Below are 16,780 nucleotides of genomic sequence, written 5' to 3' on the forward strand. Positions count from 1 at the left end.
CAAGGGGGTCATACCATGAAGGTGTTAACTTAAAGCGGAGATTGCTTACGGAAAACCGCGTCGCATTCTTGGCACGTGCGCGCTTGCAATGAAGTTAACTTTCACTTACGGTTATATTAAATGTAGGAACCAATTCCAGCTCATTTTGCGCCTGCTCTGTTTTACCTCCTAGTGCACTTGGCCTTCCTGTAGCCTTGGCTTCTAGTTTGGTGTTCCTTGTAAAAGCTCCTTGGGGCTGGGAAGCCCTCGCCCCAGCGCCCAGGTGACAGGAGATGGGGTGGGAACCCGCGGAGCTTTCAGGGCGTGGAACCTCTCTCATACCATTCCTTCCCTCCCACCACCACCCCACTGCCGGGAGGCGGAGAGAGCTTGCAACTTCTCTCCAATCCGCGGCCGGCCCTCCCCGGGGTCCCCCTGCTGGGCGACCGGCCCGCCACCGACCGAGTTGGAGGAACTTCGCGGAGCTCCGCGTCAGAGCCGGGAGAGGCGAGATGCTCCCCCTCCTCCCCTGCCGGCCCCCTCACTCTGCCCCCGCCTCCCGGTCCTCGCCCAGCCGGGAGCGCCGGTGATAGGACGAGCCCCGGGCGTGCATTGTGTATATGCAAACCAGAGCCCGGTTCCCCAGGTCTGTCCGACCCCGGCCGGGGCTGCGGCTGCGGCTGGCGCTGCCGTGGGCGCCGCTGCCCTCGCCCTCGCCCTCGCCCCGCACTGCCATGCTCCCGCCGCGCGGCGGGCCAATGCGTCCCCGAGTCGCTATATAAGCGCAGGCCAGGGGACACCCGGAGGGGCTGAAGATGAGGGTGCCCGCGCATGGGCCACCGCCGATTGCCAACCCCTCCCGAGCCCGCGCCCCGCGCGGAGCCCACGGCCGCCGAGGACCCGCCTTCGCCACAGTAGCAGCTGGGGCTGCGACAGAGGCGGCAGCTGCGGCGGCGCCTGTCGCACGAGCGCGTAGAGCAGCGGCCGCAGCTCCGGGGCCGCCGCTGCCCCGGCTGCCATGAGTTGTGCGGAGGTGATGTATCACCCCCAGCCGTATGGAGCGCCCCAGTATCTGCCCAACCCCGTGGCAGCAGCAACCTGCCCCACAGCCTATTACCACCCGGCGCCCCAACCTGGCCAGCAGGTGAGTCACCGACCGGGCAGCCTGCCGGGGGCGGGGGCGAGGGGCAGCGAGAGTATCGGTCTGGGGCTCCCAAGACGTCCCTCTGGGACGGGTGGCGCGGAGGATGCTCTGAGATTTGCGGGAGCGCCCTTGAACAGAAAGCCATCAGAAGAGAAGAGACGAGGCTTCGGGAAGGACGAGCTGCCAGGTGGACGGGTGGGGATTCCAAGCGAGGCATTACCTGGCTGGGGGCTTCAGTGAGCTCTTGTCACCGGCTCAGAAGCTATTCCTCATAGCCACCCTAGCTCTTAGGGCTCAGTTCTCTGAAGCTCACCAAGGGCATCTGTCTTAGGAGTATGTGAGTAAACTTCCTTTAAACCAAATATTTTGTTTCCTTTGAAACGGTGGAGTGTTTCAGGGTTTTCTTGATTAGGAGGATGAAATGTGTCACTGACATAGGGGAGGCTACCTGGACAGTGAGCCCATGGAATGACTCTTCTGGAACTTTTATGGTGGAACATGGGTCTCGTGTAATATCTGTCCAATGTTACTAGAAGTTCTCTGCAAAGTCTGTCATCTTCCATACTTAGGCGACAGAGATTATTCCCCAAATTCCTCATTCATTTTTAATTCCATCAAAGCACAGAGATGTTATGGTTCAGTCTGTTGGACAGAAGAACCCTCTCCTTTCCCAGCTAAGAGGTAACCTTGGGTCACTGGATGCTGGGTCTCCGCCATGCCAAGAGTGACTGAATGCTGTTGGATAAAAAGGATTCAGGAACTAGGGAGATGATAAAGTTCCTTTAGAAGGGAGAGTGGGGTTCTGGGGAATTAAGCACTAGGTACCCCTGGACGTTCCTCCCTGTTCGCCCACAGTGTGTCAAGGCTTAGTTAGCGCTACCTAAAACACATATGTGAGCATGTGGCCAGGGGCTGTACCAAAATAGGGTCCTGAGACTCTGGGAATTAGGGTGGGTTGATTTAGTGAGACTTAAAAAAATATACATACTCTGAGGTAGGGACACCTATCAGGGATCTAGATATGGTTCCGAAACTAACATCCACAGAATTTATTGATTGACATTTTTTTTTTTAGTTTCTTAAAAAACATATATTTTATTGTGGTCTTCAGGGTTTGGCTCTTTAATTAATCTGGCCATTTAATTTATTTCCTCTACCCCTGTCTCTTTACTAGATTTATTGTGCTACTCTTTGGAAAGAAATTATAACTTCTGTTTAGAATTTAGGGACTGAAATTCAGCTGATTCTGGAAGAGTACGTACTCTAGATTTATCTGCTGAACAGTATGAGCTTAACCAGGACAACTAGGGCAAAAGAGGAAGGAGTCCCACTTTCTGGCTATCTTTTTTTTTTTTTTTCCTTCATCATCTTCAGCATTTCAAAGCAAGATTACTTTTAGGGAGGGGGATGGGAAAACATTTTGTAATTTGTGAACAAGGGTGACAGGTTAAAACATTTTATTTTGGTTATGCTCTTTTTCTTTGGTTTTAATATAAAAGATATAAGTAATGGAGGAAACCATTTAAGTCCAAGTCAGGCAAGTGATGCAAAGAGACGCTGGATATCAATTTTCTGTGTTTTATGAACACTGTGTCCCAGATGAACCACCCTTTTCTTCTTTGCTTTCTTCCATCTCAGAGACTGTAGAGGCCTTAAATTATCAATTGGAATGTGGACGAGCAACAGCCTCAAACTTTACTAAACATTCAGAAAGGTATTTTTCCCCTTCAAAAATAACTTTAGTAGAATAGTTGTGAATAAGGTTTTATTTTCCAGAGTTGTGAAAATAGTTCCATTCAAATACGAATCGCTAGTGGGGGTTAGGATTGGAATACTTTTTTGAGCTAGAAAATAAAATTCGGTATCAGAAACATTATAAATAACTAATCATGAAATTTAGCTTTCAATGAAAAATAACTCCAATACCTTACCTAACTTTTGCAGTTGCCCCGAAACTCAGTTGCCAAATCGCATTCCTTTGCTAAGACCGTCAACAAACCAAAAAATGAGCTTTTCTTTTTCACCTGAATTGTCCACCTCGATGAGTGGCACCTATTTGTAAATAGTGATCAATTTCTGCTATCCTTTGAGCTTCTGTAGATATTGTTTAAGTAGATGTTAGGCTGAGTTGAACTGAAGAACTTAGTTGAGAAGTGTGCTGGAAATTTTCATGTTGCTTTTACTACACTGGCTTGTTGGAGATTGCTTTTTTGTCAGGTAAAGCAACTATTTGACTATATAACTGGCTATAGCAAAATAAAAAGACAGGAGTGTAACTACTGTACTTTTACTGTCAGGGGTTTATTTTGATGCCCTATATTTTCTGTTGGAAAACAGAGTAAATCAGGAAATTCTTATCAGGCTGACAGCATTTTTAGACTATGTGGTGCGTGGGTGAAGTGGGACTAATATTGACTTGGCCCCAACGTAGTCATCTGAGAATACATATTTTGGTTGTTTTCGCATTCCATAAGGTTTTATCATTATTATCCATGAAGATTGTTTTCTCCGTACGTGGGAAGTGACCCCTAATAGCATCTTGCCTGGGAGACAAAAACAAGGGCTACGAGTCCTACTGTATTTGAAAAATTGACTTGTTGAGGACAGGAAGCAGAAAAAGTGATAGAGTTACAAAGTTTAATGGTCATTTAGAAAATGTTAGAAAAGAGAGCATTAAAGTTTTGTATCACTTCTGTATTTTCAATTATTGTAGTGTATCTTTGAACTGATTTTTTCCTCGAGTCCATATAGCTCTATAGTCCTTGTAAATTATTATCTCATAGTGGTTTATTATGATAGATTTTAAACATAGGTATATTTTCCTCTTAATGCATGATTAGACACCAGAAGTTCTTTTTTAAATAGTAGAACTTAATGCTCCAGGCACATGTATTCGCAGCTTTCCACCTAAAAGTACAATGTGATTTTGTGTAATTACAAGTGTAAAAGGCACTTGGAATTTTGTTTCATTTTTTTAATTGAACATATTATAAATCATAGGTGGGTAATAGGTTAGTACCTTAAAAACAGTGAACTGTGTATACATCAGGCTGCATTGCAGTGTGTTACTTAAGCATACAGTAGGCTAAGTGAATAAAAGTAAAATGTAAATATACCTAAAGAGTCAGTTTTAGAGTCCCTGACGTTAATTCCTAGAATTGCATGCATAAATCTAACAGTGTGCTTTATAGAGCCAGGATTTGCTAAGGGATCTAAGGTCTCTGGTCCCTGTGCCCACCATCTCTTCATTGCTTGAATGCATCAGTCCCTACCAACTCCTCAGGAGAACTCTCGACTTAGTCTCTCAGCACGTGCTCCAAAGGCATGATGACACTGCAGAACGTGTACAGAAAGGAATGCGTTTGTATCCCGACAGTGACAGTAGGAAAAAAAGAGAAAAAAAATTCAAAATACGTGTCAGGAAAAATTGAGGGAAACAATCATAAATTCCCTTCATACCCCATAGATTCCTCATCTTAAATGCAGACAATCTGTCATCTAAAATCTCCCTCCCCCCATATTTTCATAATGTTAACATTAGGGAGATACTTAAAGCAAAGCTTTCAGAACTGGGTGAGTTCTTAGGTGAGGTGGTGAAAGCAGAGGAGAACAATCGCCCATTCTCTAATTGTGCATAGGAGTTTTTAACACTCACACTTTGGGCTTCATATAAGTTAGAGCATATTGACGCTGCTCTCTTCAAGGGTGACAGCTGGGTGAATATGCATGCATGCTTTCACTTAAGAGAATTAAAAGTCTTGGGAGGTAGAACTTCAGTTCTAACTTTGTAAGGAGTTTTTCGAACTCTTTCTCTGGACTCTGCCACCTTGGTTAGGTCATAAAATCTGAGATTCTGTTTGTTAGGAAAAAACCCTGGGAAAACATACTTCAACCCCTCCTTTTACAGACGGGGAAATGCATGTTTATAGGGCTGAAATGCCTGGCTAAAGATTTCAAAGCTAATTGGTGACAAAATTAGGACCACTGGATCCCCTGCTCCCCAGCAGAGCATCTTTCCACCATACCATGCCGTCTCCCAAGATTTTTTTTTTTTTTTTGCTATTGCACAATAGGCTTATTTCTGTCTTTAGTGCTCCAAATCAACTTTTTGATAAAGAAGATTAATATGCAGTAGATTCTTTGGCCTTGGAGCTTGAAATTCTTTCCAAGTCCTTGGTAGTGTACGTTTTTAGTTTAGGCATTCCAAAGTTGTTTTGCAAGCATTTGTATTATGCTAATGACTTTTGCTATCCGTGTTGCATCCTTTGCTGATGAAGCAGAATATCCACTTAGCAAATGAACATGTATTTATTTGAAAATAATATGCAGGAAGTGGTATTAACAGTCAGCTTTAAGTGCCTCATATATCATTGCTGTTCCAACATAAGTTTAGATTTATTAAGAGGAAAACATACAATTACATTCTAAATAGTTTCAATACACAGTCCACTTATTTAAGTTGGAGGATATAATTTTCTTGCAACTGTAAGCAAGGACTTAAGTAGATTTATAAGAATTCATACAGGACTTCTTTGAGAGAGAACAGCCCCTCTGATTCCAAACTACACAAAGTAACTTGACTGTAGAGACTTAGAAGCAAGTGCCCCAGAGCTTTATGCTCCCAATAACTTTCCAGCCAGAAAATTCAAAGCTAGAAGGAAAATTAAACTTTGAAATAACTAAACTGAACTGTTGTCTCTGGCAGTCAACCAGAATGGAGATTACAATACGGATAGTAAGGGCAGGCTTGAAATCCATAAAATCATGTGCAGTGAGGCTACATTCACCAGAAAAACCAAATGCCAGGACAAGGAAGCATTCTGTGGAAATTTAAGTGAAGGATATTTTCATTCAACGCAAGGAAGTCCTACTTCACTTAGCGCTTGGTAAAGTCTCACATCTCACAGAGTTGGAGATGATGGGGACATGACTCATAACAGTGGAAATGAGGGGGATCAGTGGGTAGAACGATCCTGCACGGTGCTTCCTTGGACAACTACAGAAGAGATGCTGTGTTGACCCGGTTGGGCAGTATGTACATTTCTGTCTTGTGTTTTTCTGTGCAAAGGGGATTGTCAATAAGACTAAAAATATTATGCACAAGATGCCTAACGCAGATTCTAAAGCGAACTCGAGAGTTAAGTGACTGCCATTCTAAAACCCGGCCACTTAACTTGAATCCCATCAGCCCTATTTCCAACTGGCTTTAAAAAGAAATCTCAAAACTGATACATCTAGTAATACATAACAATTTAAGGTATTGTCTCTAGAAAAACATTTTCATTCAAGAAACAAAAAGTCTCCAATACTTGAATTTCAGACTCTGGCAGAGATAGTGGAGGAAATAATTTTGGTCAAAACTTTGCACTGACTCTTTTAAAAAGCACGTCTTTCAGCAGCTGGTTTTCTGCTTTAACTATTCATTTAGGAAGACCCTAATAGTGACTTGAACCATTAGACCCAAACGTCTGTTGCTAGAAGCAAGTCATGAATGCCATATTTATAGATATTTCAGTGGATACCAGATTTATTTCAGTAATTTACAAGTATGGTCTGAAACGGGATAACTGAACTATTTTTCACTTGTCTCATACTTCAGTAGAGAAAAAAAAGAAAAAAAAGAAAAAGGAAAGAAAAGAAAGGAAGAAGGGCCTAAACCGAACAGGTGTCCTTTCCTCTTAAAACTATGTTGTTTTAGTGTGCAAAAACACTTGTCCTTGGGGGATGGGGTGGGGATATTTGAAGGATGCCTCCTTTCTGGTTACTGTGAAGATAGCTAAAGGAAGTACCCAAACTAGTTCCTAGGAATTGGGCTAGATGACCTATGTCTGAAAATAAATTAGTCTTCAATGATCTGTAGGATTTTTTTGACCAGTGTCCTGCAAAATCAGAAAAGGCAGCCAACGTAAGAAACAAAATTAAGTGTGAGTTTGTCTAGAGCTCCAGCATGTTGCTTATTAGCCTACGGAGTTGGACGAGACCTCTGAGATAATGAAGTCAGAATTCCTCATCTTCAGAAGAGAAAGCTGAGGGCCAAAGGTTTCGATGCCTTACCCAGATTCATGGACTAGTTTTGGTCAAATCCCCTTAACCATTCCAGTTCTCTTTCTACTGTGTTCCCTTTCCATCTGGGCTTCTTTAGAAGCAACAAAAGCAATTAGTAATTCACCTAGTGTTACCCTCTTACTTTTCTCATTTTAAAATTTTTGAATATTAGCTACTTGGAGAAATTAGACAATTAGCCATGTGGATAAACCTGGAGGTTCTCTTTCTTTACCATTTTCCTTACAAGCCTCTCTCAACTGCTTTGACTTTCATTTTTGTGCCTCCGAGCCTTTGCACAATGACTGACACAAAATAAGAATTAACTGGCAATTCGATGACTAACAGATAAATTTTAAAAAGTGAAATCATACCCTAAATCTAGTAATAGGATTATGTAAACATACCAGAAATTTATACATCAGAAACTGTTGTTTCATTCAAAGCAGTCAGTTTGAGAGAGAACACATACCCTCATGATGCGATCATTGCTTAAAACATTTTGGGAATGCAAATTTTGAAATTCTCAGCCTGTGGCACATTTTTTTTTAACATCCTCAAAACTGGAAAAATTTCATCCTTTGAGGGGATGGGTTTGATTTTTTTTTTGATAATGACCAGAATCATTGAGTGGCAAGTGTGCTCCAAAATAGCTAATATTATTTTTGGTTTGCTCCTCCTACTGTTAAAAAAATAAAAAACAAAAAAAAAAGCAAACAAACACAGAATCTCGAGGTCTGAGTGTGTCTAGTAAATTGGCTCCACTCACATTTCCAGAATAGGATTTCCAGAAAATTGTATTTTGTATCTGACTTGCCAAGGGGACAACACATTTCTAGATATAGAAGGGCAGGTTCATCTAGATATACATATATTTTGAAGAGCACTGCATTATTTAATAGCCATATCTTTGATATGTTTACATCCCTAGTTTTTAGGTGTTATAAATAACTTTAGACTTTCTTTAGTTAGCATATGATGCCACGCTGACTGTGGGCTTCTATTTGTTTATACAGTTAAACTAAATATTATATAGAGACTCATTTTCTTTAGTCTGTTTTCTTGGCAGATGCTTTGTTGTCAGACAGAAAGAGGTTCTAATCCCATCCTTGCCGTTTACTAGTTAGATGATGTGGCCAAGTAAATCAGTTTTTGCATATATACATTGAGAATAATTATTTGGACAAAATATTTGTGTATGTGTGACAGTTAGTGAAATAAAATATATCAGAGGTCTGTGAACTATCTTCCTTATCCTGACCCACCTTCCCACAACCTGATTCCTCCTCCTCCAAATAGGCCAAGGACCAAAACTTCAAGTCTCTCTGGGATAGATTTAAAAATCTGTTATTCGGGCTTCCCTGGTGGCGCAGTGGTTGAGAGTCCGCCTGCCGATGCAGGGGAAACGGGTTCGTGCCCTGGTCTGGGAGGATCCCACATGCCGCGGAGCGGCTGGGCCCGTGAGCCATGGCCGCTGAGCCTGCGCGTCCGGAGCCTGTGCTCCGCAACGGGAGAGGCCACAACAGTGAGAGGCCCGCGTACCGAAAAAAAAAAAAAAAAAAATCTGTTATTCAAGTAAATTCGGAAAAATAGGATCAAAGAGTAACACACTGCTTTATGGGCTTTATAGTTTTGAAACATTGACTATGGGCTAGTGGTCCTTTCTTACAGGCTCTAACCATGTCTCTCGGGATGAAAGAATCATTGCATTTAGAAAAGATAGCCAGTAGAAAAAAAAAAAAAGCTGTTTCCAAATAGCCAATGATTCATTAAAATACTTTTTTTTCCTTAGAAAAAAAGTTTCCACATATGCACAGTAATCGTTTGGCATTTTGTAGGCTTAAGCCTTGGGAAGTTAGTGGTATTTGGCTCCTGACATGGAAGTCTTTCTCTTGTCAGACAAATCCTTTCCCCGGCACATTCCTGTGCGAGTTTGTTTCTGTTGTGCCTGATGGCAGGCTGTGAGGTGTTTGGGCATGGTTCGCACTGCCTAGGCTCGGCGGACTCCTTCACACTGCTACTTTCAAGTCTTTCTGAGTTAATTTTAACTCTGTGCCTGTTAACTCGGTCACTGTTTCATCTAACTCAAGGTTCTTTTACCTGAAGGAAATTTGTCATTACTCTGCCATGGAGGATGAGTCAGTTAAGGTGCATTCAATAAACCAAATTGTAGTCTTTGAAATTCCTTCTGATGACTTCTTTTTGTTAATAATTCGTAAGTGTCTAGTAAGAAAAATATGAATACTTCTGACAGATTGGGCTATTTTTAGGGTGTGATAGTGCATTTTGAGAAAAATATGAACCACATTGCCTTTCAGCATTGATTCAGGAAATCTGGGTTCTGATGATTTGAGATTTATTTTCAAGTTTTAAATTTTATATATTACTTTCAAGAATGAAGATAACACTAGGGAAGTTTCATTCCAAGGAGCAAACACCAAGTAAATACAGAATATGGCAACAGTGTACATAAATAACATACTTAGTTTTTTTTGAAAAAAGGCAAAGGATTGATTTACAGTCACAAAAGCACAGATAACAGAAGGCAGTTGAGGCTTAAGAGTCATTGGGGAAGGAGACTAGGATAGTGTGAATGTTAGCATATGGATCAATTGCTGTTTAAATTGTGTGTTCCCATTTTCTTCATGCTCACACTTGATGTTTAAAAAATGTATGTAAATTCAGTGTTGCCATTTTAGAAGGCTATCAGGCTGTTTGGATGCTTTAGAATTCTTATTTTAACCAGTGATGTCGATGGTGTGGTCATAAATGCTCCTGTGTGTTGTAAACGTAAATATTTAAATGGGTACACTAAAATTTGTGAAAATTGATGCAAAATGCAAGAGGGGGGTGAGAAATATGCTTTATATCCTGCCCATTGGTAGCTGTATCATAGGCTCCTTTTTTATTTTATTTTTTTGATGGTCTCCAGCAAATTTATTTAACTAGTAGAAGACCTGCCTCAAAGAGCTGGGAGAGAGAAAAAAAAGTATATTTTATAAGCATCCTCCCAAAATGTATTTAAATAGAGGAGTCAATATAGATATTTTTATAGTACCACGGGTATTTGAAAGGAATATTTCAATATATACTTATATAAATGCATATGTGTATATATAGATATATATTACATATATAGGAAATATAAAGATTATAGGGAATCAATGCATCCGTTGACAGAATTGACATTTAGAAAATAGACTCATAAAAGGTATTTTGACACAATGGAAGATTTTGCTTAATTTTTCCCCATTTCATAGTGAAAAATGTATAACTTATTTGTATCCAACTACTCAGCAATTGGTTAAAAAAGAGTAACATAAAATTATATAGCATTTAGAAAATTGTGTAATCTTAAATTGACTGAAAATCTATGGTTTAAATTCAACTGCCATCAATGTAAAAATTAAGAAATTTTATTGATACCATTATTGATCATAATACTATGCTACATTTGCATACAAATGGAGGCTATATTTGCATTTGATTTGCAGTTCTCAAATCTTTCACATATATATAAGTTTAATTTTATTTTATCTAAGAATCAATTGCTAATTGGGATAAAATAAAAAAATTGTCTTTCTTTGGATAATTAACATAGCCAAGGCTCTTTCATTTAAGGAATAAGCATTAAAATTAAACAAATTAAACAAGTAGATGCAAAGCCTGACTCTCACAAACTGATGCTGCACTGGACGTTAATGAGAAAAAAGAAATCGGTTTAATAGATAATACTTAACACTTAAGGCAGTGAAGCCACTCTGTAGATCAGTTTTAATCTTTTTCCCAAATAAAAACAGTGCTTCTTTCTAATATGCCTGAATATTCGGCAGAGTGTGTGTATTTGCTTAAAATAGTATAACTTCGGTAAATGCACATGTGCCTGGAGAAGCAGTACTGTGATTTGACTAATAAATAGTAATATTCATGTAACTTTATAATGGAATTTAAAGCCAGGAGTAACTGTAGAGGTCAGTTAGTTCAATCTTTTCATTTTATACATAACGTATATTACTACGGTGTTTTTTACTATTGAAGTTAAACATAACCATGTTCAAATCTGAGCAGAACAGATTGTAAGAATTTTATAACCACTCAGTCATTACAATCACCTATTCATCAGCAAGGCATATTCACTCACAGGGAATGAATCATCTATTCATCAAGAAGCGATAACCATACTGACACAGATTTCAAATAAAAAGGGAGATACATATAGTGTGTGTGTATATATAGCAGCCCTAAATAATAAGCAGCAGCTTGTAATGTGCTTGAACATTTCAGACCCTACCTCACACAAGAACAACATATTCATTGCTGGGGTTCAGTTTTCCGAATGAGGCATTTATAATTTGGGGCTACAGATTTTGGGGCTAGCAATTACCACTAGAAACATTGAGTCTTGGTTATGTGTTTTGATAACATTTGCCAAACTATGTGCTTACTGACTCTTCTAGAATGATTTATTTTTTTCTACTGACATTCATTTTCCAACATGCAGTTTTTTCTGAAATAAGAAAAATGGTCTGACAAAGGGTCAGGTTTTGTAGGTATATAGATGATAGGATGCTCATTTTGTCATTAAGATAATGAGTTTTATAGTTTTTTAGCATTATTTTCTTATATATAATTTGCACTAAAGTTGTTGATTATAAAAATGATATGGGCTCTACGAAAAATATTTGGAAATATTGAAAAATAGGAATAAGAAAATAACAACCAACTACAAGCTTACTACCCAGGAAAAGAACACAAAACATAACATTTTGGTGATTTTTTTTTCCGCACTAGATATCCCTCCCCTGCCCTCCTCTGACACATACATGTACACACATATGTACATTTGTGTATTTTTATTATGCATTCTGGGTCCATCACTTATAAGCTCTGTGACCTTTGGCAAGTTACTTCACTTCTCTGTGCCTCACTTCTTCATATTTAAAATATGGAGAGTAATGATAACCACATTATAGAATTGTAAAGATTACATGGGGTAATAAAGAGTATCAGTCATAATATAAACTATTACTAGAGCTACGATTTTATGTTTTGAAAACATTTTAAAATTAACAAACCTTTTTCATTTTGATTTAAAAGCCATCCTAGCCATTGCTAGTATCTTGTATTATTTTCAGCAAGTCATCATAATACCTTTTTTTCCCCTTTTATGATAATGGTGGTAAGTGGAACATCTGAAAAATATGTTCCATGCAAAATGGATCTTCACACAGACTTATTTTGTCATTTTAGTTTGATTTTTGAGAAATGAGTTCAGCACATCTGCCAAATCCTTTTATAAGATGCTACATTCCTGTTTTTATTTTAGTGTATTTCATTTATGAAAAACTCTTTTCTTCTCCACCCCTCCCCCAGACAGTTAGGCCTACCATCTCCATTCCTCCCTGTCCCGAACTATAATGTTGCTGTACATTAAATCTGTAAAATAGAAAAGGGAACAAAAAGGGAAGGGCTCTGTCACTTTCTTTTTCTTTTTTTTAAAGTCATTCTCCTTTTGGTATATCTAAATTAAGCAAAAAAAAAAAAGCCTGCCTTTCACAGTCTGAGAATATACCATTGGATAATGGACATTTTTTTTTTTTGCCAAATTTGAAATAGCAAAGTCTTTTTTTTCAGGGTGGGAAGCAGAAGGCTGGTTTGGGGAAGGGGAAGGTGGAGTAAAGCAAATGAAGAAGAATCAGTTTGTGAACATATGTTAATGTTTAGATTTTTTTTTTTTTTTTTAGTGAAAAGTTAACTCGTTAATGCTTTTTGTACAAACTGTCTTTGATACTGTGTTTTGTTTATTCCATCCCAGAAGAAGTTAGCGGTATACAGCAAGATGCAGGACTCTCTGGAAGTCACCCTTCCCAGCAAACAAGAGGAGGAGGAGGAGGAGGAGGAGGAGGAGGAGGAGGAGGAGAAAGACCAGCCTGCCGAGATGGAGTACCTTAACTCTCGCTGTGTCCTTTTCACTTATTTCCAGGGAGACATTGGGTCAGTAGTGGATGAACACTTCTCAAGAGCTTTGGGCCAAGCCAGCACCCTTCATCCAGAATCTGCCATTTCAAAAAGCAAGATGGGGCTAACCCCCTTATGGCGAGGTAAGAATTCCAAAGCAGATGCTCTCCAGGGCACTGGCTCTGTTTCGCAACCATCTGTACCAGGTTCCAGCTGGAGACTTGCCCCTGGAGGATGGATATCCACTCGCTTTTTAATTTTTAAGGACAGCAAGGAATTTCTTTCAGACAAACAGCTGGATCAGTTTTGTCACATGTGGAATGCAGGGTTGGAAAGGATGCAGTCACACCCCTTAAATTCCTCGTGGAAAGTAGTGATGCAACTGGCCTGAGTTCATAGTGGCAGGATTGAGCTGCGAAGCACCATTCCTTAAGCCCCGATGGCCCAATTTGGATCTCTAAATAATAGGCGTGCCTGGATCAGTGTTTAAAAATTAGCTCTTGCTCATTCCACGAGGTGCTACGTGATGACATAGCAGAGGTCTGAGTCTGACCCAGGAATACATACTTTGAAAGCCTTTTGTGTTCTCTTGATGGCTTTCTCTGTCCTGCTTTGTTGTGATGTTAACTCTTTGTAGTGTACAACCCAGACATTATTGACTGTATCTCCCTGGTTTAAGCTATTTTTTTTTTTTTAACTCAGTAAAGCAAAGCAGTAGATTGGGCTTCCTCTTCTTTATTTCCCTCTATATAGAGGTCACAGAGAGGTGTGTTTGAATCTGATTTCTGACTCATTTCTGAAAATGGTCTGATGACAACTTAATTGAGATAATTACAACATTAGAGAAAAAACAATCCATCATTCCAATTGTAGTTTTAAAGAAATATGAATGTTTCTTCTGAACTCACCTGGTTCTAAGAAGAATCTAGTAAAATGGTTCTCAAAGTGTGGTTTCCAGGACCAGGAACATGTGCATCACATGGGAGTTGTTAGAAATGCAAATTCGTGGTCCGAGCCCCACACCTACTGAATCAGAAACTCACAGGTAGAGTACCTTGTGTTTTAACCAGCCCTCCCAGGGATTCAGGTGCAGGCTCAAGTTTGATAATTGTTGATCTAGTGCTGCTAAAAATCACAGATTGCAGCCCCCTTATTTGGACCTTCGAATCAGACAGAGGCTCCAGAGGGAGGCTCTGGGAGTCACTGTAATAAGTGCCCCATGTGATCCTATGGTGAGGAGAGGCTGGCCACCAGTGATAGGTCACCTGTGGTAGGTCACCTGTGGTAGGGGGCGGGTGAGAGGTGATGAGTGGTCAGTCCCCTCTCAGCATCAGAAGAATGGTTCTTTCTTGTCTGCCTGCCTTTCCTTCCCTTTTCTCTCCTCCCCTCCCCTTCTCTCTTTTCACCATCCCTCCCTTCTCTTCTCCTTTCTGATAAGAAATATGAACAACATTGACATACACAGTAACTTTAAAGAGGAAGGTGGAATCCATATTCAAGTGACCTAGACCTTGGTAGAGGTGAATTGGGAAGCATACTGCTTATTTGATTAGTAATTATGGACTTCCCACAAGAACTGAGAACTTAGTCCTCGAAACCCTAAGATGCTAATAGAACCAACAATGTCCTATTTGATAGCACATTGTGAATACTTTTAATAGCTTGTGGAGGGTGAAAATAGGAAAACTTCAGTGAATTAGCTGGCTTTAATAAATAGTTTGATATATCAATAATAAATCCTATCATGACAATCAGTCCCAGGAGAGTAATAAATGCAATGCCTAATTCTTTTAGCATACTAGCATATGCAACCCAGTGATCATTTAACTTGGAATATAGGAGCAAAAGCCCCAAATTATAGAAAGATGTAAGAGTGATTGTCTAAAGTATCATAACCATAATAGTTTTAAGTGAGGTGTTGTGTAAATGCAAAAAGTCTACATGTCAGTGTTTTTCCCATAATCTGCATGACTGAGTGGAGAGGATCTTTGGAAGGCTGTCAAATTTCAGTATAGAAAGTGTGGATAATGGTAATGTTTTAGTAAGTATTATTAGAATTTTCTTGGCATTATCTTAAATCTGGCCTTCGAATCTATCTCCCGTTTCATTCATTGACTTATGCAGCGAATATTTATTAAGGTCCTACTATGTTCTAGGTAGTGGGAATATAGCAGCGGACAGGAGAGTCTAAGCTTCCATACTCAATGGAGCTTGCTAGTGAAAGAGACAGGCAATATATATATAATGAGATGCAAGGTATTATTTTACTTAGAGTGATAACAGATGGTCTCTCTAAGACTTACATTTGAGCACAGACCCGAAGGAAATAAGAGCGCTTCTTATCACACAAATATCTAGGGGGAAATTATTTAAGGCAGAGGGAACAGCCAGTGCAAAGGCCCTGAGGAAGAATTGAACTTGAGTGTTCAACGAGAAGCCGAAATACTAGTGTGAATGGAATGAAAAGAAGAGGTGTAAGTAGAGACCAGAATTTTTAGAGCTTTGTATGTTAGTTTATCAGAGTAGCCCAGGCAAACACAGCATGCTTTTCAATTTCCATCTCTTCCTTTTCCACTGAGACTATATATATCCTATCTAGTTAACTCACATCGTTTTCCCCAATACTCAGGATAATGCATTTCTATGTGAAAAATATGGAATATGAATTGAATGATCAAGTGATTAAATTAGATGAACCAAGTTCATACTATGTACCCAGGATTAGAAAACAAAAAATGTCCTTAATAGACTTAATAGAGAATTTATTAGTAATAAGTTGTATGCAATCTTTGGGTACAGTTTTCTTATTTATAAAATAAGGGGGTTGAATTAAGTGGTTGTTGAAATCTTTTTTTTTTTCTGTGCAGTTCTGTGATTTCAAATGTATTACTTACTTTCCACTTGTGAATAAAACTTTGCCATAGTTGTTTCTAATTGTGAATTAGTGTTTTTAGTTAAGTATACATAAGTTGGATAAGATTCATATGAAATCCACAAAATGTAATTAAGGATTTAGCAACTATTGAATGTGTTAAAGAGAAGTATAATAAATTGAGATTCCCATGTCTAGTTAAGAGAGTTGCTGGAAATATTGTATTAATTGCCAAAGCAACACAGGTTTGCATAATGCGGTCTTTGGTTGGATTATGTTTGTTTTGGGTTCAAGTTTTGACCTTATTACTGCCTGGTTGCAATGTTATCTTTGAGCAATTCTCAAAGTCTCCCTGAGATTAACTTCAGCTATAATATGTGTTGATTAATACCCATCTCCTAGGGTTGTTGTAAAGATATTTTGATAATATATATGAATTATTTGGCATAGGGCTTGATGCAAGGCACTGACTGAAGGTCAGATGCCTTTTCTCTCTTCCTTAAGTAAGTTTCCATTCATTTGGCACATAGAAAACCAACCTTGGATCTTTATTCAGAAAACTGTTTTCTGGGAGTTTGTATTCCTGGCAAAAATACAGTGTTTTGGACATACTAAGTACTCAAGGCTATTGACAATGTTGATGGCCGTGGCAATAATACTTTAGGAGGAGCTGCTGACCAGCTGTATTAAATTAAAGGGTCTAATTTATGGCATAAGGTTTTTACAGTGCTACACAAGTGCTACAGTACTTCAAAGGAATTTAAAACTGAATTATGTTTGGTTGC

At 39.4% G+C, this 16,780-nt stretch overlaps 1 protein-coding gene across 8 annotated transcripts in view; it reads left to right on the top strand.

Moving 5' to 3' along the window:
- The first annotated feature begins 618 nt into the window (after window positions 1–618).
- Window positions 619–16,780, top strand: part of VGLL3 (vestigial like family member 3) — a 47,418-nt gene continuing 31,256 nt past the window's right edge. Inside the window, exons 1-2 of one of the 8 annotated variants that reach the window (XM_049709970.1) lie at window positions 619–1,123; window positions 12,984–13,266. In XM_049709970.1, coding sequence (XP_049565927.1) covers window positions 998–1,123; window positions 12,984–13,266 — 409 coding nt within the window. In that variant the 5' untranslated portion in view covers window positions 619–997. Of the gene's footprint in view, window positions 1,124–1,202; window positions 1,461–12,980; window positions 13,267–16,780 lie in introns of those variants that run through there. The other 7 variants (XM_012534069.3, XM_049709971.1, XM_004272649.3 and 4 more) reach the window with 7 other exon arrangements.

This window comes from Orcinus orca, chromosome 5, assembly GCF_937001465.1.
Source record: "Orcinus orca chromosome 5, mOrcOrc1.1, whole genome shotgun sequence".
NCBI classification, from domain to species: Eukaryota; Metazoa; Chordata; class Mammalia; order Artiodactyla; family Delphinidae; genus Orcinus; species Orcinus orca.